Here is a 27,485-nt window from a genome sequence, read left to right as displayed (position 1 = left end):
TGTGGCATCGTGAAGCACCTTTATTTTTAAGTGTGTATGCCTTCAAATTGATAGTTTATACTTCTTTTTTGTCTTTTTTTTTTTTTTTTTTAGTAAGTAAAAGGCCTTTTAGTGCAACAACCTATAAAACGTCCTGTCATTTTTGCTGTGAAATTTTTACTCTATAACAGTATAGCAATATAAATGATTCTCATGTTTAAAGATCGCATAACATACATACACTCTTACATAAGCTATCAATTTCATCTTACTTTTGGGGTATATTTATATCAAACTGCACCAAAATGCTTTTTTTTTTCTATCTTGAGAATGAGCTCCATATTATCCTATATATCACACTATAACGGCCGTAAAAGCCTGATGCATAAAAAAAAAGAAAAGAAAAGATTTTTTTCAATGATGATTTCATATGTAAGGCTTTGCAAGGTTAAGATACTCTGTTTTAATGAAAACATGCCTTTTATTTGTTTCCACTGAATGCAATTTATCAACGTGAATGGACTTGTTTCCTTAAAAATGGAAATTACTAATGGTATTCTTTAGTTTTAGTGCTGCCTCACACTTAAGTCTGATCTAGATGTTGCATCGTTCTGGTGCTATACTGATTTTGCAGTGATATTGATCTCATGGTTGTGAATGTCAACTATAAGTTTGAAGACAAACCTGTGTCTCGCCAGAGGCTTTTTAGACTAAAGTGTGAAAGAAACTCGCATAACTCTCAAAGCCGTGTTTTTATATTAAAACACCATTCACTGTCTACTGAAGTTCATAGCTTCAGTCTACTCTGAGTTTGAGTCCACACCACACATTTTAAAGACTGAGCCACGCTGTACAGAGGCTAAACAAGCCATTCGGAGCCCAATGGTGTAATGGTGATGATACTGTGCAGATTGCTGGTTAAGGTAACGATTATCTTCAGTACAGTAGAAATAGACTGTGGTCCGGCCTGAGACCATGAGCTTAGACCAGATCCAAGGCCACGTTTAGGTGCATCATCAAGACTTCAGCTATGCCAAGACTCACAGCATCTATCATGAAATGCATCCTTTAGTTCTAAATAACTATTCTTTAAGTCTATAAAACAACAGAACCGGTTATTACCACTAAATTCCTTTTTACTTCTTCAGTGACCAAATACATGCATTTTGACTGAAGGTGGGTTAAATCTCTTGACAGCCAAGGTTATGTGCTTAAATTTCTGTTTGCCTAAAGGGAGTGTATTTCGACTTTTTCCTCAGATTTCTCATGTTTTAATATGACTTTAGCATACTTTTTAAAAGGTTACTTATCACGGAAATAATATACTTTGTTTGAACTAAATGTAATGTTTTTGGACACTTCATTGCATGTTATTTACATTTAGTAAACTTACAAGTGTTTTGTTAAGTATGTCTTTATACGTAATTTCATTATTCTATTATGAAATATGGTTAAAGTGCAGAATGTACTGACGAGCATGTATGGTAAACTAAAATATACTTTAATGTCATTTCTATTGAAACTCCTATGTCATCTATTTGTAATTACACAATCATAATGATGAAGTTGCAATTTACAATATTATTGTTGTTGCAAATAATTTAAAATATATGAATTACTTTAAATGTAATATTGAATAACATTACAGTTAAAATTATAATCAGGTAATTTACATATGCTTTAGTATGTTTGTCAACATCAAAATAAGTGTACTTCTTTTGAAATCACAAAAAAATCATTGCAAAGTGCACTTTTTTACTTAAGTGGCCTTTTTTTTCAGCCATATATCATTTTACCTGTAAGACATTTTTAACGTGTGCATTCAATTTAATTAAGCCCACCTGTTTCACAAGACTATTTTCAGATTTGTCAGATTTCTTGTTTTAATATGGTCCGACCATTGATATATTTACATAACCAAAATCCACTTTTGTAGGGTAGGTGCATTTTCTTAATGAGTAACTTAAATGACATTATACAATTTTCCTTTAATTGTACATTTTAAGCTGCACAGCATGATACAATCGTTTAAACAAAGCATAGAAACCAAGTAAAATACACAATAAACGAAATACTGACAGACCAACACATACAAATGCATACTTGAGGCCTGGTAAAAAAAAGAAAAATTCCAATTGAAGAGTCAAAATATGTTTAAATGAGCAACTAAAGAACAACTGAAATCCTCCAGGCGCCTGTTTGCAGAGCTACTGCAGCATCTTTGGATAAAATTAAAGATTGTCCGTGTTTGAAATCTACAGTAAACATTCTAGTTAAGTTTAAGACTTTTACAGGTATTTAACACCTGGTTTCTTAATTTGTGTAAAGTGCCGAGTCCAGTTATCGGTGTATGAATCCAGCTCCAAACTCCAAACTCTGATGATAAATCAAATAGAACTGCCTTTATGCAAGTGTCCTTCCAAGGTGTAGATCATCACATTAACCATGAACATGTTTAACATTTCACAGCCACAAAGTGTTGGGACTTCAAGCTTAACAACTGAAAAGTGCAATTTTTTCTTGCAAATGCCATTTGTTTTGATTTGTCCAGATTTCCATTTGTGTTTTGGAGCCATTCCTGGCTGATTTAATTCAGTTATGGATCTTAAATTCATTTCTGAAACCTTTCTGTGATCAGTCAAGATCTCTGGAAGTCAAATGTTTCTCTTTTCCAAAGTTAGGCAATGTCCTTTCAGTTCAGCTCAGCTAAAGGGCCACCATCAGCCCCAGACATGACAGACTGTATATTTAAATGAATCACTGTAGTAGAAAACAAGGCTGGAGTTTATGTAGGTGTTTGTTGCTGGCCTTTTCCAAACAGCACATAATTATAGCAGTCACAGGTTGCCTGTGTTATGAAGCCACGATGTGCGTTTAATAATTATTGAGTTTCTCAAGCGAATATGAATGATTGACCCTAATCTGCTGCAGTATTTCATGCTCATGTATGATTTGCACTTGAGTTTTTCTGACCGCTAATCAAAACAAATGTTCAGCTTGTGAACCATGTAATCACAATAACATTACAGCTAAGCTGCAATTATCCCAAATTCCTTATTTTAAACACTGACATCATGGTAGTAAGAAACCTACTATAGTAGATACACCTGTTGAAGATTAGAAGCAAGTAAAATGATTGGCCTTACCTACATTAATGTGTTTACATAGTATTTTACATAGTAATGTTGCATTATAGTGCATTAAATATGTGCATAAAAATGAATACAATATAAATATATATATATAAACTTATAACAGAAATTGTTATAATCTTCCAGTAAAGCTAGTTAGTCATGTTTTTATTTTCATTTTGTTCTTAATGTGTCCATGTGTCACTCTGAGGGCCATGTTTTTCTAGGAGTGGACGGGCTTCGGGAGATTGCTTTCGATGATATCTGAACAAAGAACAAACACAAAAGTTATGTTAGCACATTATAATATAATGCTAATTTTTCTCCAGAATGATACAATTTAAATAATGAAATTCAGATTTTAAAGTAGCTATATACAGTATCTTTCTTATATTGTTTTTATTGTGAACAATTAATCAGTGCATGAAAAAATTGTCAAAATAATAACATGCTCTGTCTCTGAAATGACTTATTTTTATTCTGATGTGATTGTGAATTAGACCACTGTAAGGCATCATTTCCATTCACATCTGGCTCCATTCTGGTAACACCCGCTTTCGTGACTCAAATCAATTCCAAACTGCTGTCTCGCCCTGCATTTTTCTAAATAAATATTTTATTTCACATTCATCACTTAAACGAGTCTTATAAAGTGTAATTAAATTGCCGAAATCCATGTGTTTGTTCTGCTTGAATGAGTGTTCAGTGTGAGAGGACTTACATCCGCCTGTGTTTTCGAGTAGTTCATGTGAGCGTACAGTAGAACGGCAATATCATTGTGGGACGCCTCCAGAGCAATGGAGAGAGCATTACTGCCATCCTGGAGGAAAGAAGTCAAAGAGCATGGAATGACGCATAATGCATTGTTGGACTGGATGTTTTAACACTGGATGCCAAGTCCAGCAACATTTAGGGTGTGACCTGTTTCTCTGTTACATCATTATCTGTAAAACAGAGTACAACTTTCCGCTGTAATGGAACAAGTGACTGCACTGGATTTCAAGCATACACAATTACTCTGGACCCCACAGGAAATGACTGCAGGACAACACATTCAAAATGTTAAAATACACCATACATCTGCTTCCACCTCAGAATAAAAAGAGATACATTTTAATATAAGAAATACAGTCATATTGTGTAATACAGTCACAATTCATATATATATATATATATATATATATATATATATATATATATATATATATATATTCCAGTAGTCAGGTCCATTTATACAGGTGCATCTAAAAAAATTTGAATATCCATCTTAGAAACATTGCCAAGTTACGGAACATGCTACCCGTCTCTGATGCAGAAAAGCTAGTTCATGCATTCATGACCTCTAGACTGGACTATTGTAATGCACTGCTAGCTGGTTGTCCTGCATCTTCAATAAACAAGCTACAGGTAGTCCAAAATGCAGCTGCTAGAGTCCTTACCAGGTCAAGAAAATATGATCATATTACCCTAATTTTACATTCTCTGCACTGGCTACCTATTAAGTTCTGTATCAGTTACAAAATATTACTACGTACCTATAAGGCCCTTAATGGTTTAGCTCCTGTGTACCTAACTAGTCTTCTATCACACTACAATCCATCACACTCCCTAAAAGGTCGCAAAACTCTGGACTTTTGGTAGTTCCTAGGATAGCAAAGTCCACTAAAGGAGGTAGAGCTTTTTCACATTTGGCTCCCAAACTCTGGAACAGCCTTCCTGATAACGTTCGGGGTTCAGACACACTCTCTCTGTTTAAATCTAGATTGAAGACACATCTCTTTCACCAAGCATTCAAATAATGTATCTCATAACCTTGTACTTCAGTTACATCTGATCAAATGCACATTTTCATTCTTTTGCTTGGGTTGAACACATCATTTTTTGCTTAGTTGGAACAGCAGCTACGCTAATTTCTCTCAATTACCTTCTCTGTTTCTGCCACAGGATTGGCATCCGGAGGTAACTAGGAATTACACAAGCTTCAGTCTGGATCCAGCCCTTACAAAAACCTGAGATGACCGAACACCTGAGAAGAGATGATGCCAACCCCTCAGACGACCTCAGATGATGCCAACCCTCAGACAACATACAAAACTACCAAATTTTGCTATAAGTTTGATCGCAACATATGATCATTGCTGTTAATAGTGTTCACCGTCTGTTTGATTACATGACATTAACTAACTTCTTGATTTTTACTGTAAACTTCTGCCATATGGACATCAACTTGAGATAGTCACCACTGATAAGCTATTACTAAATATAATGTAGAAACTTTCATTTTCTGTAAATCTGCTTCGCAAAGATTTGCATCGTGAAAAGCGCTATACAAATAAACTTGAATTGAAAAGTTCTTTTTTTGTAACATTTCAAAAAGTGAAACTTTCATATATTCTACATTCATTACATCTAAAATAGAACATAAGCAAAAGTTTTTTTTTGTTTTAATTTTGATGATTAGAGCTTACAGCTCATGAAAGTCAAAAATCCAATATCTCAAAATATTAGAATATTTACATTTGAGCTTCATTAAATGACCATCCCTACAGTATAAATGCCGGGTATCTCTTATTCTTTGAAACCACAATAATGGGGAAGACTGCTGACTTGGCAGTGGTCCAGAAGACAATCATTGACACCCTCCACAAAGAGGGTAAGTCACAGAAGGTCATTACTGAAAGGTGTGGCTGTTTACAGAGTGCTGTATCAAAGCATATAAAATGCAAAGTTGACGGGAAGGAAGAAATTGGGTATGAAAAGGTGCACAAGCAACATTGATGACCGCAAGCTTGAGAATACAGTCAAGCAAAGCTGATTCAAACACTTGGGAGAGCTTCACAAGGAGTGAACTGAAGCTGGAGTCAGTGCATCAAGAGTCACCACGCTCAGACGTCTTCAGGAAAAGGGCTACCAAGCCACTTCTGAAACAGAAGCAACGTCAGAAGCATCTTACCTGGGCTGCGGAGAAAAAGAACTGGAAAAAGAACTTGCTCAGTGGTCCAAAGTCCTCTTTTCAGATAAAAGTAAATTTTCCATTTCATTTGGAAATCAAGGTCTGGAGTCTGGAGGAAGACTGGAGAGGCACAGAATCCAAGCTGCTTGAAGTCCAGTGTGAAGTTTCTGAAGTCAGAGATGATTTGGGCTGCCGTGCCGTCTGCTGGTGTTGGTCCACTGTGTTTTATCAAGTCCAAAGTCAATGCAGCCGTCTACCAGGAGATTTTGGAGCACTTTATGCTTTCATCCGCTGACAAGCTTTATGGAGATGCTGATTTCCTTTTCCAGCAGGACTTTAGCACCTGCCCACAGTGCCAAAACCATTTCCAAGTGGTTTGCTGAATATGATATTACTGTGCTTGATTGGCGAGCCAACATGCCTGACCTGAACCCCATATGGAATCTAAGGGATATTTTCAAGAGAAAGATTTCTCATCTTTCTCAGTCGATCCAACAATACAGACGAGCTGAAGGCTCAATAGTGCCTCAGCAGTGCCACAGGCTGATCGCTTCCATGCCACACATCACTGATGCTGGAGTTTGTGATAAAGGAGCCCCGACCAAGTATTGAGTGCATAAATGAGCATACTTTAAAGAAATTGAACTTTTCTGTTTTGCAAATCCTTTTTTGATTGATCTTAGGAAATATTCTAATATTTTAAGATACTGGATTTTTGACTTTCATGAGCTGTAAGCTGTAATCATCCAAATTAAAACAAAAAACTTTTTGAAATGTTTTACTTTACATGTAATGAATCTAATATATGAAAGTTTCACTATTTGAAATAAGTTACAAAAAAAACATTTTCACAATATTCCAATTTTTTGAGATGCACCTGTATTTGGACACTGACACAATATTCATAATTTTGGCTCTGTATGCCACTAGAATAGATTTAAAATGAAACAATCAAGATGAAATTGAAGTGCAGACTTTAAGCTTACAAGCTAACAAAAATATAACATTAAATGCTTAGGAATTACAACCATTTTTACACACAGTCCCCCCATTTTCAGAAGCTCAAATGTAATTGGACAAATAAATATAATCATAAATAAAATGTAAATTTTTAATATTTTGTTGAGAATCCTCTGCAGGCAATGACTGCCTTAAGTCTGTGACTCATGGACATCACCAGAGACTAAAGCTAAACTTAAAACTAAAACTTAAAAAAGAAAACAGAAAATGTAAAAAAAAAACTTATTCAAAATACTAATAAAAACTATAATAGTATCTCAATGCTACTAAGTTCTGCCATGTAGAACTAATAAAACTAGTATGTTCACCTGCTTTTGAATATTAGTATGACCTCCACTTTAATCGTGGCTTTATTTTAGGCTGCAGTATTACGCAGAAACAGTACATATTTTAGAGTCATGTACATTTTCTTCATGGTTGTATGAAGGTGGTTGTGGTTGTGATGAACTCACATTGTCTACGACTGAAATGTCACACCCCGGCTGCTCCAGCAGTAAGGACACAATCTCAGCCCGACCGTGTTCACTCGCGCACATCAGAGCGGTGGAGCCCTCATCATCCTGGATGTTCACATCAGCACCGCAGTCGAGCAGCGCTCGCACCATCTCCTGTCGCCCGTGACTCACGGCCAGCATTAAAGCCGTCTGTCCTGCCTAACCACACCACAACACACACACACGCTCAGCTGGAGAAATTACACTTTCAGTAATTTACACTCTAATAATGCAATTATCTATACAAAAATACAATAAAATCTGTAGTATTGTAAAATATTATTACAATTTAAAATTATAGTTTTATATTTTATTTTATTGTAGAATGTAATTTATTTCTGTGATCAAAGCTGAATTTTCAGCATCATTACTCCAGTCTTCACATGATCCTTCAGATCTCTAATATGCTGATTTAGTGCTCAAGAAACATTTATTATTACTATCAATGTTGAAAACAGTGAAGCTTTTATTTTTGTGTAAACTGTGATATATTTTTTCAGGATTCTTTGCTAAATCGAAAGTTCAGGAGAACAGCATTCATTTGAAACTGAAATCTTTTGTAACATTATAAATGTTTTTACTGTCACTTTTGATCAATTTAATGTGCCTTTGTTTAATTAAAAAACAAATCTTATTTTCCCAGAATTTGTATCAGTAGTGTATGTATTCGGTAAAGACTTCTGTAAACTTTTCATTTCTTTTAGCAAATAAAAAAAAATTAATTGTTCACCAAGTCAAGCAAAAGAGCTTCCAAAAGAGAATTTTCACAGTGACTCCACAAAGGAACAATTTTAGATTCCCCAAAGAACCTTTTAGTGAACACTTCTTGAAAGAACCCCTTTTCTTGTGAAAAACATTTTAACAAGAGCCCTTTTTCCACTATAAAGTCCCTTTTGTGCAATGGAAGGATTCCATGGATGTTAAAGGTTCTTCATGGAACAGTAGATGCCAATAAAAGACCTTTAAAAGTGTAACTTGAAATGTCATATTCAAATTAGCAGAGGATATAATCGCAGATGAATAACTAATTAAGTGGGTGACTTACTTGGCTTGCCTTGGCATTGACGTTGCCCAGACGGAAGAGTTTCTGGACCACTGCCATGTCGTCCTCCTCCTTCACTGCTGAAAGCGCTGCCAGCATCACAGCTGTATATCCGGCTTTATTCTGCTGATCAACGTTGCACATGCCTGTGCATGAACACATCCACAACTGAGGTTTTGTAACAATATCCCAAACTGTTGGACAACTTAGAACAGCTCATTAGCATATAACTTTGGACTTTATTTAAAGCATAATATCGGTTGTGAATTCCAAGAAACTTGATAGATAAAAAGTGATAACTGGACATTGCTCATGTAAACATGCAAAATAGTTAGGTCATGTGACAACCATAGTATGCACTATATAATAAGCTGCATTCTAAATGCAACAACAAAACATTACTTTGCTTACCATTAAAGGGATCATGAACTGAGAAACCAAAATTCCCTTGAACTTTTGACATATAAATGGTCATTGTACAATAAGAACATCCTGTAATTTTCAGAACTCAAAACTTTCTCGTTAGTCTAAAAACAGCTTGTATTGAAGGCAGTCTGCCGAAATGGCAGCCTGTGGAATGTTCCACTCTGTGATGTAATAGTGTGGATAAGCACCGCCTCCACAGGATTCGTTTACCGCAGATTCGTTTACAAACAAGGCACAATTCTAAAAGAGGATGCTGTGCTGACTGTATTGGATATGATGTCGCACCACACAAGTGTGAGTAATTGTATTCATTATGTGATCACTATTGCTTTGTCTGTTATTATATCATTTGATAGTATTTATGCGTTTTTAACCTAAATCACAGCACGTCCATCTGTGAAGGATGTAGACTGTCAAACATATATAACTGCTAGCCAATCATAGCACTTGCCACGCCTATTCCAACAGAGCGTTCTGATGAGGGGGGTTAAAACAGGACAGAAAACAGCCTATTACTTCTAAATTATGATGTTTTTTGATGTTAAAATCTTGATAACATTATAAGTGGACCTCAGAGAACAGTACACAATAAAAACCAAAGGCAGTTCATGACCCCTTTAAGTATTTAGCTAGGTGCATTTTCCCATGGTTTATCCAATTACATTGCTTGTTACCATGTTATTCTGATGTGTCCTAAAAAGCTACATTCTCTTAACCTGTGTCAAGCAGTAGGTCCACCACAGTGAAGTTGGAATGGGAGACGCTGTAGTGTAAGGCAGTGTTGCCATTGCCATCCGTCATGTTGACTATGTGCTCCAGCAGGACGGGGGAGACCTCTGAGAAAGCCATCAGGTAATTTGACACACGTGAAGGCTGGGCCATCTTTGCACTGGATACTCGGAACCACTCCAGCTGAACGCTATGAGTGCTGGACAACTGCGTTGAACATGTTAACAGAACAACATAATGGTTCAGTTTGGCTGGAATGTAATTTGAAATGATTCATTTCTAACTACAATTTGAATAAAATGTAATTTGTGTGATATTTTCTCACCACTTCTTTACTCTTCACTGATTTCGCTCCGTCATTAAGGTGGTTCTTCAAAATTAGACAAGCCTCACGCATTTTGGCACTAAGTTCAAACCTGTAAGATCATATCCATTTATTGTTTGTGTTCATTACATCATTCCCATGAATCATGATTTTCTAAAAAAAATAAATAAATAAATATCTCTTGTACAAGATGAGTCATTTTTGGTCTGCAAGAGAAAGACCTCGAATATTTAAACGTGTACATCTGCTAAAAGTATATTTTTTTGATGTGTGCTACCATATAGATGACCTCAAAGCTAAGCCACAAACTGTTTTCTGTTATGTGAAATTTCAGTCATCACCAAAATGTGTATTCACTTACTTTTCCTTCACTTCCTCTTCCTGGTCCTTTGAATCTTCAGTCCCAGCTGGCATGTTTTCATCACTGTCAGTTTCATCCACATTTATATTCATCTCTTCATCAGATGTGTCCTCTAGAGCTGCCCCTTCTTCCACACTGCTGTCTGAACACGCACCAGCCTCACTTCCATCTGAGGAACTCTCTTCATCCTCTTCATCCTCTTCACTAGAAGTTGACTCATATCTGAAAGAATTTAGGAGGAGAAATTCAGTTTAATTGGCAGTCTGACCTCAAGTTGAAAGATTTATATAAGAAATAATGACAAAATGGAGAGTTACAGTTCTAAAATCAGATTGAAAGAGCCATGTTTGAAGCCAGTGATATTTGATACAGTTGTTACTTGGTAGGATAATTATTATTGTTGTCATTAACGATAATATTTTTAATTTGTGAATCAAATTGACTAGTTTTAGCATATTACTGTTGTTACCACTTTATAAAAGCAATAAGCCATGGGACGCAGGCTGTGACAGTCTGTTACTACAGTAATGGTATTTCGTATTGTGCCAATATGTCCATTTAAAAAAAATCTGCTCTAGTAACTCACCCTCCGTTTAGAATTCCAACAAACTTCAGGCTCTTTTTGCCACCGCTGGAAACTGCGCCAGCACCACTCCCATCCTTCCTCTTCATGATAGATTTCAGAGGGCCTGCAGCTTTTTTGCAAAGAAATAATTTTTAAAGGGATTTTCCTATGGATAACCTTAAAAATATGTGGTTCTCATATACAGATTGGTTTAATGTCAACATGTAACAAATGTATAGTTGGACTTAAGTAAGCCCCCTTCAAACCAAGAACGATAACTATAACGATAACGATAACGATATTAGCGTCCACACCAGCAAACGATATCATCTGTTTATTCTAAGCGCATGCGCATCTGCCGCTGTAAATTCTTGTGCTCCTTATAGCAGGTTGGATTCTGATTGGATGTCAATGTTCGTATCGTTCATCAGCTGGAAAAAATCGTTCTGAAAGTGATTCCAACGATAGCTTTTCTCTGTGCCTTTATCATTATAGTTTATCATTATAATATTGAGAACAATTTTTAGAACTATATCTTTATCATTATCTTTATAGTTATTGTCCTTGGTGTGAACGGGCCTTTAGGCTTATAAATTCTGAATTGACTGATTCATGCCGTAGTCTGTATCACATGAATGCTAACCAGCTTTATATGTAAGGGATAATCAACGGCAAGCTGTGCATTAAACGATTTGAATGCACGACGTGGAGGCGAAGAACCGCCCGACGAGGGTGGTTGCCTCCGCGAAGTGCATTCAAATCGTTTGGTGCACAGCTAGCCATTGATTATCCCGTTTATGCCATGGTCATTTGCCAGCATTCACATATTAAAGATGTTAATAATATTTGCGCTGCAATATTTGACCGGAACGATAAAAATGACGGTTATTTTCATCTGTATTACTATTTAACTGTAACTGTATGTTACTATGGTTACCAATGTTTATAGGAAGTGCATTAATATAGAACGTGATTAAACTGACCTGGAACTACCTGTGCGGTTCAACGAATTTAATCAACACCTGCCAGCCAATCAGAATCGAGTATTCAGACAGACCATGGCATAATACTGCATAAATGCAAGGTTCTATCATGAAACTCTAGATGGTGCAGGCCATTAGGTTCCAACTCAATCTGATATTCATCATTCACATGGCGCAACTGATTGGTTCTTTTCACATCAGCAGCCAATGAGCTGCTGCTCAACATTCAAATACCCAGCTAGTGTTTGCTGTAGCAGTTGCAGCACACTTCAGAAACCCTCCACCTCCCCCAGCTCCGCCTGTATAGATCTGCTACGGGGTGATTTCATGTATGTTATACACGGGGGTTATTTCTTATATGTTATATGTGCAGCAGCAGTGTTTCTTACATGCTCATCGCAGCATGGATGTGGATGTATAGATCTATTCCACCAAGACCAAATGCATTAACATTGCCATGTATATTACCATGCTAAACTCTCCGAGAGTTGTCATGACAGAACAGCATTTATTACTGCGTTAAGTACTGGCAAAATGTTAGAAAGGCTGTGTTACCTACAGCAGTAGCACTACCAAGGCAGATTAACATTTTAATTAAAGATTAATAAGGTGTTTTTTTTCTTAAAATAATTGTGCACAGTATGACCAGGAACATGCTTTATGAAAATAACAATGCTCACCCTCTGCAGACATTGTCTGTTCTTCAGCGTCTTGTGTATCATTAAGACATTCCCACTGGATACCAATGTTTACTAGCTCCACCATTTTTTCCTTTGAGGTTTCCACAGGATCTGTTTGAATGCTTTGGTCATTTTTTGAAACATACTCCGGGTCAGTTGCATCCGGAAACAACACTCCAACTGAACAAACTTCAGGACGTGTTTGCAATTGGGCATTTGCTGTCTGTGGTTTTGCAATTGTCTCTTTGTCCAGCATAATCTTGGATGCCCTCTCTATTTCCTGAGCCTTTAAAGTTTCAAGATCTTGGTTGACATGAGTTAATCGTGTCTCGAGAACCTGGATTGACTCCTGTTGAAATTTGATAGTGTGCTGCAGGGTGTCAATTTCTCGTTCTGTCTCACTTTGTAGCCCTAGAAATGATTCTATTACCCAGACTGACGCATCTTCTGTAGCCACTCCAGTCTGAATTCCCTCATCATGCATAACACTAGTCTCAGTTTCAATAGCTGCGTGACTAACATCAATAGTAGCTTCGACAGCAGCATCCTTGACCGCTTGGCGATTGTAGACAACCACAGTCTCAATGGGATTGTCACTGCCTACTGCTATGGATCTTTTTTCTACAGGAGTAATGGCTAGATTCTTTATTTTCTTTTTGTCTTGTTCATCACTTTTGCATTCTGGCTTTTTATTCGAAAGTGACGGCGATGGTAGGGATCCTGGTTGGGAGGCTCCTACTGCTGCCTCAGTGGAGACTTGCAGTTTGAGCGTTGCATCATGTTCCTCTGTTTTCTTTTGAAGTTCTTTAGCCAACCTTTCTTTTTCGGCACGGAGCATGGCAACTTCTCTTTCTAGAACTGGTAGTCCTTTGACTCTCTCTTCCATCTCTCTTAGCTGCCTAAGGGCGGTGGCCATCTGTTCTCGCACTGTCTGAAGCTGCCCAGGAGGCAGTGTTCCTGAGTTGGAGGCTGGCGTGCTCCTTCCAGATGTCTGAGGACTTGCTTTAGTCCAGACCCCAGAAAGGGGGTTCTGAACAACAGGTGATATCTGTAGCAAGTGGGCATCTGAAGCAAGCTGGGAAGAAGCTAGAGAGAAGTCCCTATTAAATCCACCGGATTTGGAACTCACTTTGGAAAGGTCAGGCAAATTAGAGCCTAATCCGTTGGAAAACTGATTTTGCTCCTGTTGGAGCCGAAGACTAGTTTCAAGGAGTGTTCTCTCAACCCTAGGGTTACGTGGTGGAGGCGGTGGTGGCACTTTGGAGTAAGTTGGTGGACTGGGACTGATGACTGGTAATGGGGAAAGTGGTTGTGATTTACTAGGTGATGTGATAGGGCTCTGGAGAAAATGTGGGTTAGTTTGGCCATTCTCACTGGTTGTTGAGGAAAGGGACTCAGTGGAGGTCCAGCCACTGGCCCGACCACCAACACTTAAATTCCTCTGATACCCACGGTCACCCCGGGATCCCCTCCGAGGGTTCACATTAGCCCTACGAATGCTGTGTCCACTCTCTATTTCCTCAACATACTTGAGAAAATCAAGGTCCAGCTGGAATCCGTAGGGCGTCTGTACTGAATAGGAGCCACCTTGATCTGTTTCTTCCTCAGTAGAGCAATGAAAAGGGGCACTCAGATCTGCAATGCAAACATATCAGATGTGTTCATCTTGAAACAGTGCGATCTACCGAGAGCAGAAAAACAACTACTTACTTGGCAGTTTGGAGGTTATATGCACAGACTGGGTCATTTTATGGAGCCTTGTGCTGCCCCTCCAGAAGACAAATCAGCACACCTACAAGCAAAAGACAACATATCAGTGCCATAGAGTCATCACACAAATGAAAACATTGTTTGGGAGCTGTTGGTGACCCGCAACAAACTGAACCTAAAAGCATCTCTGGACCATTCCACAACAGGTATGTGGTCACTGTGAAGGTTTTAAGGGTTGTTTTTTGTCCAGTGGCCAATGGTAGTTCCTGAACTGTTATAATTGACATGGGCTGATAGGTAATGGTGTTGCTGCATGTTGCATTGTATGTTTATTAGGTTACTGCAATGTTAGCAACCAGGATGCCACAGTTTCTAGTTGAAACATGCTCTGGTCTCACTTTACAGAAACTGTTGTTTTTAGACTGCACAGTCCTGAGGTTTTTATAATCACCTGGGAATTGTGGTTAGCTATCCAGCAAACTTAATAGGTCATTTGAAAACAGCTTTGACTATTCTGGCTGACAAAAAATAAATATAGCTGTAACCCTCATAAGTAAGTAAGTCATATGCCTTTTTGTACTCTATGATCTCTTTTATTTGTAGTATAATGGGTTGACTGTTAGCAATTAGAAAGTCTTTGTGCCATACTCTGTGTTGTTTCAATGTTCACAGACATTTTTAGAAACAAAAAATGCATTTACATCACAGCTGATTTTCTCTCTTCCTCTACTGTTCTAGAATTTCACTTCTGCTCCAGCTGTGTAATATTCTGGTTTACAATTAAAACCATGGTATTGCAAGATTATTAATTTTGTTGAAATGTTACCTACTATGTTTTGGACAATGCCATGTTTGCTGAGAAATAGGCCATAGTATGTTTTAAAAGCCTTGGAGTACCATGTATGTATATGAATATGGTAATAATACAGTACTATGGCATTGAGTAGGGACCAGATATCTGAGGCCAAATTATGTTATAACAATTTGAATGAAAAGCTGACATGAATTTCAGAATGTCACCCCTTTTCTTTAATGACAGCAACACTTAGTGTTTTGATTGTTTTGGGTACACAATAAACCTTAAAGTGGTCATCGGATGCCCATTTTCCACAAGTTGATATGATTCTTTAGGGTCTTAATGAAAAGTCTGTAACATAATTTGGTTAAAATTTCTCAATGGTAGTGTAAACAGCTCTTGTCAGAGCAAGCCATTTTTTAGCATTTTCCTTTACATGCAAATGAGCTCTGCTGACTCCGCCCCTCTCTTCCGAGCTGCTTTCTGAGGGACTGTTTACTTTAGCTGCATTCATCGTGAAACTTGCTAATTTGCACATTATTAGGAAAGGCGTTATTCATTAAAAACCTTTATACTCCTTCTGTAGGTGAAGCTGGATCACAAATGATTTGTGCGAGCATAGATGCATTTAGGTAGATCAGGGGCGCATTCTCTTCACAAACAAACGTAATCCTCTGTGTCTTCAGATGTTGGGAGTAACTGACGACTGCTATATTCATTATTGCATCCATCAACAGAACGCCTCAATCACTTAATCGGAGACATCTTGTCTTCTCCTGCACTGGAGTCGACACAATGGAGGACGGATGACAGCTCACTCAGTTCACTCAGGGCGGGTCTAAGGTAAGATGGCCTTGTCAATCAACTATCGTGGGAGGGGCCTGTACAGAACTACATCATTCTGACAGGAATCTCAGAACAGCCTGATTTGAGAAAGGGGATTTTAAAATAGGGGTTTAAAAAAAAACACAGGGTGGATTTTTATCGTTATAGGATGAATGTGTACATACACTTCCAACACACATTTATGTTCAAACAACTTGTAAAGTGAATTTTGCATCCGATGACCCCTTTAAGTCTTTACTGATAAATTATCCTCCACTTCCACATAGCTCTCCAATGAGCAGCGTCGTTCCTCCTCTGAAACACTGCAGTGCTTTCAGGACACACTTTACCACAAAAAACATCTACCCTCACATGAACAGGCATGCATTGAAATAACTTGTGAAAGTGAAGATATTTTGCAAATGACCTTCTGCATAAAGGAGTTCACTTTGCTCAGTGACTCAAATTTGCAGACCATTCAAAATTTTACACCTTTTCCAGGTTTTCACTGTGCTTCTAGACTTTTGAAGCCCACTTATCATCTAAGACTAGGTTCACACTGCAGGCTAAAGTGGCCCAAATCCGACTTTTTGCCCAAATGTGACCCATATCTGATTTTCTTATAACAGTCTGAACAGCACAAATCCGATTTTTTCAAATCACTTTCATATGTGGTCCTAAATCGGATACATATCCGATGTTTTGCAATACGACTTCAGTCTGAACGGCCATGTCGCATTTCATGCGATTTTTACGTCATTGAAATGCGACAGACGTCACAATTCTGCGCTGGAGGAAATCGTGCTCTCCTTCTTCTTAATATTCTTCTTCTTATCAATTAGCTATTTAGGCTCCGATTGCACATTAACTTAAAAATTGCTAAACACACGCTAACACGAGCAGCATCTATTTTTATTTCCGCAAACACAGTGCGCTGCGTCTGACGTCATGTCTTCTTCTGCGCATGCGGGTCACTTCAGGGCCGTATACGGTTCACACATGAGACTGGTGGCAGTCGCATGTAAATGACAATGTGAACAAAAGCGCGAAAAAATCGGATTTCAGCAAAAGATCCAATCTGAGCATTAAGACCTGCAGTGTGAACTAAGCCTAATATTATCACTGTCATGACACCTCTACAACAAGTTTTGTATGAAGATATTATGATATATTCAATGGTAGATTTCAATATAAAACACACACATTACATTTTATTAATATTACATATCCTGCACATCCTTTATGATGCTTAATTTCAATACCAGTGGACAGAGCAGGTCATGGAAATACAGTTAAAACACACACACACACCCTCACAGAGGAGGGGAAGCATGTTGCACATAACTGTTTTCACAGAGCCCCAGGCACATTCCACCAAACACTTCCTATTTCACACAGCACTAATGTGACCAGGCTCGGACATGTCAATCCAGCACAAAGACTCCACCAGGGTGGCGAACGGCTCGAATGCAGGATATAATGAGAAGACTGTTGGGCCAAGGCGAAAAAAACAGAAGCACTACACTGGTTTAAGTAGTGTTGGCGAAGACTGTGTCTAATTATAAGCATACTGCGTACCGTTTGATCGCATTTAACAGGCCAAAGCTGTTTTTTTTCCACTGACTGAGCAAAGTAATGGTACCACGTGGAGACTGAACCTAAATGCTTCAATATGTTTTGCATTGGAGAGACTGATTGTGGTGCAATGCAGCTGACCAGGTTTCCAGTCTCTGCGACTACAGTCTAGCCTGTCAACTCACAGCGTGCTGTCTTGATTTGCAGCTTGCAGGACTTCCCCGTCCTTCCAGCTGTGAGCTGAGACGTATCACTGTGTTTGCCTGCTGGTAAAAGCCTAATTACAAGGCAAGAGGGGAAAAACACATTCCTGTCTACCTCCTGCACCTCTTAACCAGCATGCTACAAACATGCCAGGATCACAAAAACAAAAGCATGTCCACCATTTGACTAAGATCTGAACGTTTACACTACAAGACGAAAGTTTGGACACACTCACCCATTCTTCATTATTACGGTTTTCTGCATATAACATCATCAAAACTACAGGATAACAAAAATGGATGGGGATTATGTATTGACTAAAAAAGCCAAACAAATAAAAGCTTTTGTATATTTAAGCTTCTCCAAAATCGCCACCCTTTGTCTAGATTCCAGCTCTGGACATTGAAACTTGAAACTTCTGAGGTGCATCTTGGGATGCATTCTGAACAATATAAAAGAAGTTCCCATGTATGTTGGACACTGATTTCTCTGCTTCAAAACATCCTTTATTTTTGTGAACACTTTCATACATAGAGGCAAAGTTTATATGTCAACTACACTAATTTAAATTAGAAGCCTTTAGAATTTTAAGAAGCTGAACCGAGTCTAAATGTTTGACTGTTAGTGTATATCATCCATTTCAGAGCTTGTCAAGTTAAATCAAAAGAAATCAGTGTTCAAACCCTGTACCTTTCATTCAGTTTTGGTCCATAAAAGTAAGAGCTTTGTGAATCACATTCACCACTTTGAACATGGGAACAGTGACTTCTCAGAGCAGGCAAACAACTCAAACAAATCTTCCACTGTGGCGTTGTCTGAATGGGAGTCATGTTTTGAAAGTGACCTCATAGCACTCCCTCCCATTTTCCTGCAGAGGAAGCAGGAGGTCTCTATTCGCATTATATGTTATGTGAACTCTGCAGGCTGGGCAAGGACACTTCTTATTCAAAAAAAGGGCAGTCCCATAAAAAAATCCGTGCAGAACTTTCTGACGCCCACCTTACAGCACTGTCAGGAATTTGTGAGCAATCACGTGACAAAAGAATAGTTTGCCCCAAAAAATGAACATAATGTGTCATCATTGACATACATCAATATTGTTCAAAACCCATGTGAAATCCTTCTATACATAAAATTAGATATTTAGCATAATGGCAAGCCTTCTCCTTTCCATAAAATGAAACTATACAGTTACCAGAGGTTACCAGACACAAGCACCATAAAGTAGTCTATACAACTATGTTCCAAATCTTCTGAAGCAATATGATAGTTTGAAATAAAAGCTGTAATTTGATGAAAATCTTTCCCTTCGCCAAAGCTCTCAAAACTTTTTGCACATATTCAAGGCTGGTGTCTCAAGATGTGTCATTCCAGGTTTGTGGCCAGTGATAACGAATGCCATTAGTTCTCACATCTTGGTGACCAACTGAAATGCACCAGGTACCAGGGGAATTCCAAATTAGCACAAATCCATTAGCAAACATAGTTCAATGATTACTGTGAATTAAGCAATCTAAAATATGGTCATGCACAAGGCGTAACCATTAATCTGTGCTTTATAAGTACTATTAAACAGCCAAATATGCTAGTAATGTGCATGCTAATAAGCAACTAGTTAACAGTGAGAACTGGTCTCTAAAGTGTTACTGATATTTTTAATGAAATGGAGAGGTTTCTGTCCCTCCATTGAAGGTCCATGCAACCAAAACTTTTACAATCCAAAAAGGTCATAAAGGCATACAACTAGTCTTGTGAAGGGATACTATCACTTCAGTTGAAGAAAAGATTTAATTCAGTGGTTTGTTTGACTTTTATGATCGTTCTCATGAATCATGCACATATGTTTGAGCTTCCATGTTTATTTGATATACTCTATGTATTTCTGTCGATCATTGTCTTTCTGAATGAAAGCCTAAATTAAATCTGTTCACCATATAAAATAATCACGTCTTCACAAAACTTGGATTAAACTGTTTGATTCTTATGGATTAGTTTTGTAGCAGCTTTATGAACTTTTCGGATCATCAAATTTTGGTTGTATGAAGTTTCAACAGAGACTTGAACAAAAGTCTTATCATGGGTTTGAAACGAAGTGAGGGTGGATAATTACATTTAGTCATTTAGCAGATGCTTTTATCCAAAGCGACTAACAAATGAGGACAATGGAAGCAATCAAAATCAACAAAAGAGCAACAACATGCAAGTGCTACAACAATAAGTCTCATTTAGCTTAACAGGTTTTTATTTTTATTGTTATTATACACATATAACAGATAGAATAGAAAAATAATAGAGTAAGCTAGTGTTAGAAGCCTTTTTTAATTGATGTGAGAATTTTTAATTTTCATTTTGGGGTGAACTACTCTTTAAGAAGACTTAGAATATTGCATACACATTATATGGAAACATGATTCTATTATGGTGTTTGTGTCACTTTGAAGCTTTGACAGTGTCCATATTTGTTTTGTGGAAAAAGAGCAGTTTGAGCATTTTGCTAAATATCTCTTTTTCTCTTCAACAGAAGGAAAGAAGTCATCTTTGGAGTTACTTTTATTGTACTTTCATAGTGTTTTTGTCTTGACGGTGTTTGAGTGTGAGTAATGATGACAGATTTTTCATTTTTGGTCAAACTGTTCTTTTAAGCATTGTTTTTACTAGTGTCACAGCCAGTGCAGCAACACAGCTGCTCTTTCCTGAAGGGAAGTGGGCCTGATACGGCCCCAGGGTCTCCTGGAACAGCAGCCATTGTCTTTCAGGACAGCGAGTGCTAGACAGTTGATCAATGCGGCAAAAGCTGTTTCCTCAAGGACCAGCCAAGGAAAAATAAACAAGGAAGCGAAGCACATTGATGCTCTAAAAACGACATCCCAGCGACTTCAGATCATTTTTCAGGATACAAAAGACAATGTTTAAAGTTCTAGATGCTGCAGGATGTATGGTCACATTTTAAAGAACAAAACATGCTATTCAGTGAACATCAGTTGCTTTTATCTTGCATATGTGTAAGTCTAATAAACTTCACTCAACATGAATTGCCTTTGAAGATGGATGGATCTCAGCTTGCCTCAAAGGAATGTTTACTATATAATGAATCATTATCCCACTTCTGTGGGACTTTTTGGGAGACATCCTTCTACAGTATTCTCATATCAGCTCACATCTATGAAAAAAGTCAAATAATATTGATTAAATGATAAAAGGGTTACTGATTTAGTAGTCTCAGCCTCAGACGGCTCACCCACAGTCTGTACTGAATGTCTTACACAAAACTGTCAGGAGATGGTTGAAAATGGCCAGTTCAGATTAGCTTCTAGGGGTCACTGCACACTAGTTTTACAAGTTGAAAATGCTCACAAGCCATTTTTACATCATAGTCATTGCTACAGTGAACACCTTAGAAGATCTAATCACTTTTAAATTAAATTTATGACATTAAAAAAAAAAGTTTTATTTGAAGCACAGAAATGTACTTTTCCATTAAGTGGCAATATTTGCTCTTTTTAATTACCTTATTAATTCTAATAATTAAAAGTATCTGTGCTGTCTTTTATCCCTTTACAAAAAAGAAGTTTATTCAAGTGTGCTATTAGTATACTTCTTTTAAACTAAAAAATAGGAAAGTATATTTTTAGTCTACTTTTTATATACTTCTCAGAAAGGGCTTTATGTACTTCTCAGAAATATACGTAAATGGCATTTAAGTATACTTGACTTATACTTAGAAAAAGTCTAAATATATTTGAGCTATACTTGTGCTCCTAGAATCTGTGTACACATCTTCTATGCAGAATTTCCAAAAAAACACAAGTGAAGAAGAAACCGAAACAACAGATGCTTCCACATGTAATCTAACACGATCATCTGACATAAAACAGCATCGAAACTGTGTAACATTATGGAATAAAATGTCGACCAATGAAGAGGTAATAATGACTGTCAGGCTTTGGGGTGTTGATCGACTCCATCTACATTTTAATTATCATTCTGAATCCATAGTCTCTTTTCAGTTTTTGGTTCAAAATGTTGTTCATTTCTTTATTTTTTTTTATTTATGAAACTTACCCACATTCAAGTGTTTAAAAAAAAGAATGCATGAAACTAGAATAAAATGTTTTTGTTTACAAGCAGATGCCCTGTTCTTTCTTTTGATGTTTTGTATGTTCAGATATTCATATATATATATATATATATATATATATAACAAAAATATATACAAATTAATACCTAAATAGGAACATAGTAGTATACTTAAAGTATGATGTAAAGTTCACTTAAAGAAAACTTATGAGTATACTTGCAGTATAAGACTACTAAACTAGTAGTTTACTGAGACTATACTTCAAAGTACTAAAAATGCTACAAGTATTTAATTAGTAAACTTGTAATCAGTATACCTATAAGTTCACTTTTAGTATAGTTGCAGTACAAGCTAAAAACATTGATGTAAACTAGTTGTATACTCAAAGTTTACAACTGTTATACTTAAAGTATACTTAAAAGTATACTTTTATATACTAGAAAGTGGGCCAATTTAGTCCCAAGGAGTATTGAAATAGTACACTTACAAGTATACTACTAGTACACTGATATTTGTATACTTACTACCTAAACTATACTTAAAAATATACTTGAACTTTACTTAAGTATACTTAATAAAATAAACTTGAAGTATATTACTTTTTGGTAAGGGTCATCAAAAACTTGTATTTATTCAATTTATTCAGTAAATCAGAATGCTATAGGCTCAGGCTGTTGCCAATAAAATGTTATCAACATCAACAAAAGTCATCTTTACACTGCAAAGGTGGACACAGCGTGTTTATTTACACAGACAACTGCTCAAAGGTGACATACCATAATTGCATAATGAGATTAATGTAATTTTCTTTATATAAAATAGGCTAAATTTGTAAAATAAAAAATACAGGGCAACCTGTAATGACAATAATTTATGACAAAAATTTATTCATAGAATAGAAGAAAATAAAAAAATGGTGTGTGGGGAAAAGGATATTCTTGCTGGCTACACGGACAAAACAAATCATATCCGCACTTTGTTGTTTATGATGAGAGAACTCTTAACAAGACTTCAGTGGATTTCCTATTTACTGGTGCCTAATCTAAACACCTCTGAATGGTCATTACATATAATGCTCGAGGCTGCAAAAAAACAATGCGTAAAAAATTTATCTTTAATGCAGTGTGAGCAGATCTAAATGTAATGCTACAATAGACACTTTTCCTTCAGTCTCGCATTTCACTTATTCATAACAGTCATAATAGATTTTTTAGTCCCCTTATCTTAAATTTGGGGGTATTTTTGTCCCAAGCCCCCATTCATTTCAATTCTGTTTGCTAGTAACTATCATCAGCAGAACTGTATTTTCAACTTTATTTTCCAAATTAAATTAGTTTATTAATTTAGTAGTTTTTTTACTGTTTGGAAATTCCCTTCATGAACTCTACACATATTTGCTCTCCGTTTTTTACATTTACATTCAATCATATAGCAGACGTTTTTATCCAAAGCAACTTGCAAATGAGAAGCAATCAAAAACAAAAGAGCAACGATAAGTGACAAGTCCCAGTTAGTCCAACGCAGTATATAGCATTTTATTTTTTAAATAATAAATAAAAAGAATAAAAAGTAGTTAGAAAACAGATAGATAGAGCTAGTGTTAGAGGGTCAAGTTATTTTTTATTTTTTTATAATAAATAAAAAGAAAATAGTAGACAGTATAGAAAAAGAATAGAGAATGCTAGTGTTAGAGGGTTAAGTGTGTCTTTAGACGTTTCTTGAAGATCGAGATTTCTTCCTGCTCGGATCGAGTCGGGCAGGTCATTTCACCAGGAGGGAACAGTTAAAGTAAAAGTCCGTGAAAGTTATTTTGTGCCTCTTCGGGACGCCACTACAAAGTGCTGTTCACGCATATTTGTAAATGTTTCTTCTTTCTTGTACAGTTTGTATACCAACAAGGTTAATACTATTCATTTATTTTCCAACAAGAGGCTTGGTCACCAAATACATAATGTAATTTTTATGTTTATTTAAATTTTAGATTTCCATTAATAAGGGATATAAATAGTGAAAATGAGCTCAACGTGGTTGCCACAATGAATCCCCCTTCATATAAAATAAAACAACTTTTTTAAGCCACGCTGGTATGATTTTTTATTTTTATTTTTTTAAATCTCCTATACGTGTTAGTCATTTGAAATAGATTTGTCAAAAGCATTATTTAGTTCTGCTGGTGTAAAATGTTAGTAAATGGAAAACACCACTTAGTGCACTTAAAAAGCCTGATGGAGACCGTCTGCCGTGACACAGTTAAGTGAATAACAGCAACATCCTCCCATTGTTTCTAAAAGCTGCTTCAGAAAATGGACTCTTCCTGTGAAAAACAGCTGATCACGCTTTAGGGCAGTATAAACAGATTCTCAAGGCCAGTAGCGGTCACTGGCAGATTCATTATTGAATGCTGCTTTCTTGGGCAAACATCACTGTTAGTACTGCTCATACTCAAACATTAAATTATTGAGTATGAAAGTGTGTGTAAATCACCCGCACTCTGAGGGCTACAAACATCAATAATACCTCAAATGATACAGCTTGTTGAGAAGTGTGTTATTATTTATTTTCATACAAGGTCAGACTGGTGATTTCAAAAGAATGATAGATATTTGTCTACACTCTTAAGAGCCCCAAAAGAACGAGGCTGGCCAGTATTAGACTACAGTCTATTCTCCAAAATCATACACACATCAATTGCTTTGATATTTGTTTTATGTTTTTATTTAACATGACAAACCGATCAAGCTTAGCTCTGTGAATAATGAACAGAATGTCCTGTTCTTTATCTAGCACTTGCTCAGCTGTGTTTGTGTGTCTGTATTCTGGGGTCTCTGGCCGTGTCAAGCAGAAGCTTGGACTCATAAGAGTCTATTTTCGATTCTCAACTTGATCCCGTCCAAGTCAGAGTAGCTCTGCCATAACATTACATGAGAGTATGTTTCTTCCTCTTCATAGATTATATGACAAGTGGTGCGGTAGAGAAAGTTTGGGTAACACTTTGGTTTAGGAAACAATTCTCACTGTTAATTAGTTGCTTAGCATGCATATTACTAGCATATTGACAGTTTATTAGTATTTATGGCTACAAAATGATATAAAAGACCTTGATTTTTTAATAGTTAATGTAATACTTTCTGTTCTGCTAAACATTCAGATAACTTCCTGTGGAAACTAATCACCCTTCACTGACTTTCATTGAAGTCTTCTTTGTATCTGTCTTCTTCTCAAGCTTGCTTCCTAATCTAGCCGTCTAATAAACCTGGCACTGTATATCAAAAAATATTGTTGGCTCCTTGACAAACTGGTTTTGTTCCTCTTTTCTATAAAAGGCCACGGTTTTGGTTAAAAGTGTCCGCTGCGTAAAAATAAATGTTCTGTCACAAGAACAGATAAAGACTAACAAAACAAAACAAAACAGAAAAAACTTAAATCTGGATCCACCAAAATCAAAGCTACATTTTACAAATGAATTGCATAACATTTTTATATTTTCTATGCTGATTTAAACACATACAGACATTAAGGCACTAACTTTGTTTGTGACATGCTGATTGGTTTAACATTTTCAGACAGAGTCTGCCCGTTCAGTATTATCCACATACCGACAAATAATGTGATTTAGAGGAAGGGAAAGTCTCCAGAACATGCTGCCGTGAACACTGCAGGCTCTATTCGCCTGTAAACAACTTATACATTATCCACAGTGACGGACCAACAAAGAACTTTTGTCATGGAAGCGAGTCAAATCATGTCCCACTATTTAACTATATTAGATTAAAGATGAGAATGTATTAGATCACATTTAATGGTGTTACAGTGCAAAGCAATAGTGTGGGCTGGGATGGAACAGAAGGCTGAATTACATTCAGTTTTTACTATTAATATCTTTATGAATGTGATCACACGGACAAGGCATCTACCAAACCCTCATCACTGCAATTTTGTCAATCACAAGGCTTTGTATATACATTTTAGTAATCTGAATCAAATTTCTTTGCACAAATGTATTCCACTTTATATCTGCGAAGGGTGGAGGGGCGACCCAGACAGGGGAATGGCCCGTAAATAGAATCATGAGACCTGAAGCATGTGATTCTTTTAGCGTTTCGGAGGCAAGTTCAATTTTCAAGCGACAGAACTGTTTTGGGGCAACAACAATAAAACGTATTGTTAATAGTAGTTTTCTCTGCTGAGATCAGTAGATCAGGATGATTTGATTAGTGAAAAGGTCGTGAAATGTTATATTTTGTGCTTTTCTTTTTTATGTTGATTATTTATTTATTTTTTGCAGTCCAAGTACAACTCAAAGGCATATAATTTGAGTATGCATGGTACAAAACAGGAGGTAAAATAACCAATGCCACCTTTTAAGTCACATCTTTTTCAACACTGTATTCGTTTCAACTTTCATCATTTTTGCAATCCTGTTGAAATGCAATTTAAAACCCATTTATTAATTTAACATAAAAACGAAATCAGGATAATGGTTCTAACAGAATACAAATATTTAAGTGAAATGTGAAAGGGATACAGGTTTAACGCTTCATTGCTAGTTTGGTGTTTTTCTGTAGTTTTGATCTACATTTCCCATAAATTCAATGCATTTGCATACAAAAACCTTATTGGGCTATTTCGGCTGAGCTCGATGTACTCAGTGAACACTATAGGTAGGTCGTGTACAAAAACTGAATGAATTTGAGTTTATATAAGATATTTAATAGTTATCTCTCCCCTAAGACCAAGGATTTGAGCTTACAAACAAACAAACAAACACTAATTAGTGAAGCAATGGTACATGTAGGCTGCACCACACACCGTATTGATTAGACACAAATATACATCTTGAATTTGTTGAACATAAAGCCAAGTATACTGCTATTCTGCAGAAATGTACAAATGCTATTACTGCCCGAACATAAAAGACAGACATACAATCCAGTATCACCATCGGCGAGACAACACACAACGTTATAGCAGTTACAGTTAAACTTTATCATTGTAAAACTATGTTGTTAAACCTAAAGCTTCAACTATAATCAAAGCGAGAACAATCTGAGTAGAAACAGCGCTCTCTATAGCCTACAGAAAGCCCAGCTACTTTTCGGAAGTCATGAAACTTTGTCTTACCCTTAGGTGACGTTACTTTGTTTCTTTGCGTTATAATAATCCGGGTATGTGCTGAATTATTTTCAGCCGTCAGACGACCAGTAGTCACCGTTCATTCCGAGTAGTTAAATTATGAAGGGTCTGTGGTTGAAACGGTCTGTTGAAGTGTGTGGCTCGGGCTCTTGGGCGGAGCTGGCACTACTCTGAATGGGTGGCGCTGATTTCTTCCCACCCATGTAACTGCGTCGTAATCTTCAAGTTCAAGAGCTCAGAAAAATATTCAATGTCCCAGACTGGAAGTCCCCAAGAAACCCAATTCTTATAAAAGCAAATTCTCACATATGATCAGTAATGGGAAGGTTAGTTACAATGTTACAATGTTACCCTTTCTAAAATGCAATAAGTAGTGTAACTATTTCAATTACTTTATTAAAGCAAAGTAACAGATTGCATTTGATTACTTTTCTGAATTTCTAATGTTTTCAACTGTTAATCATTTTCAAACATGT

The 27,485-nt window shown here is 36.7% G+C and overlaps 1 protein-coding gene across 1 annotated transcript; it reads right to left on the bottom strand.

The window, feature by feature from the left end:
* Nucleotides 1–1,947: 1,947 nt before the first annotated feature.
* On the bottom strand, nt 1,948–27,159 carry kank3 (KN motif and ankyrin repeat domains 3). The gene is made up of 11 exons (XM_058785264.1): nt 26,998–27,159; nt 14,399–14,480; nt 12,689–14,323; nt 11,047–11,155; nt 10,461–10,682; nt 10,100–10,190; nt 9,762–9,981; nt 8,623–8,765; nt 7,536–7,736; nt 3,832–3,930; nt 1,948–3,374 (listed from the first exon to the last, which is right to left on the bottom strand). Exons 2-11 carry the CDS (start codon nt 14,433–14,435, stop codon nt 3,312–3,314), a joined length of 2,820 nt encoding a protein of 939 aa, XP_058641247.1. The 5' UTR covers nt 14,436–14,480; nt 26,998–27,159; the 3' UTR covers nt 1,948–3,311.
* Between the last annotated feature and the right edge of the window lie 326 nt (nt 27,160–27,485).

This window comes from Onychostoma macrolepis, chromosome 08, assembly GCF_012432095.1.
Source record: "Onychostoma macrolepis isolate SWU-2019 chromosome 08, ASM1243209v1, whole genome shotgun sequence".
Taxonomy (NCBI): domain Eukaryota; kingdom Metazoa; phylum Chordata; class Actinopteri; order Cypriniformes; family Cyprinidae; genus Onychostoma; species Onychostoma macrolepis.
This window is presented reverse-complemented; position numbering and strand designations above follow the sequence as displayed.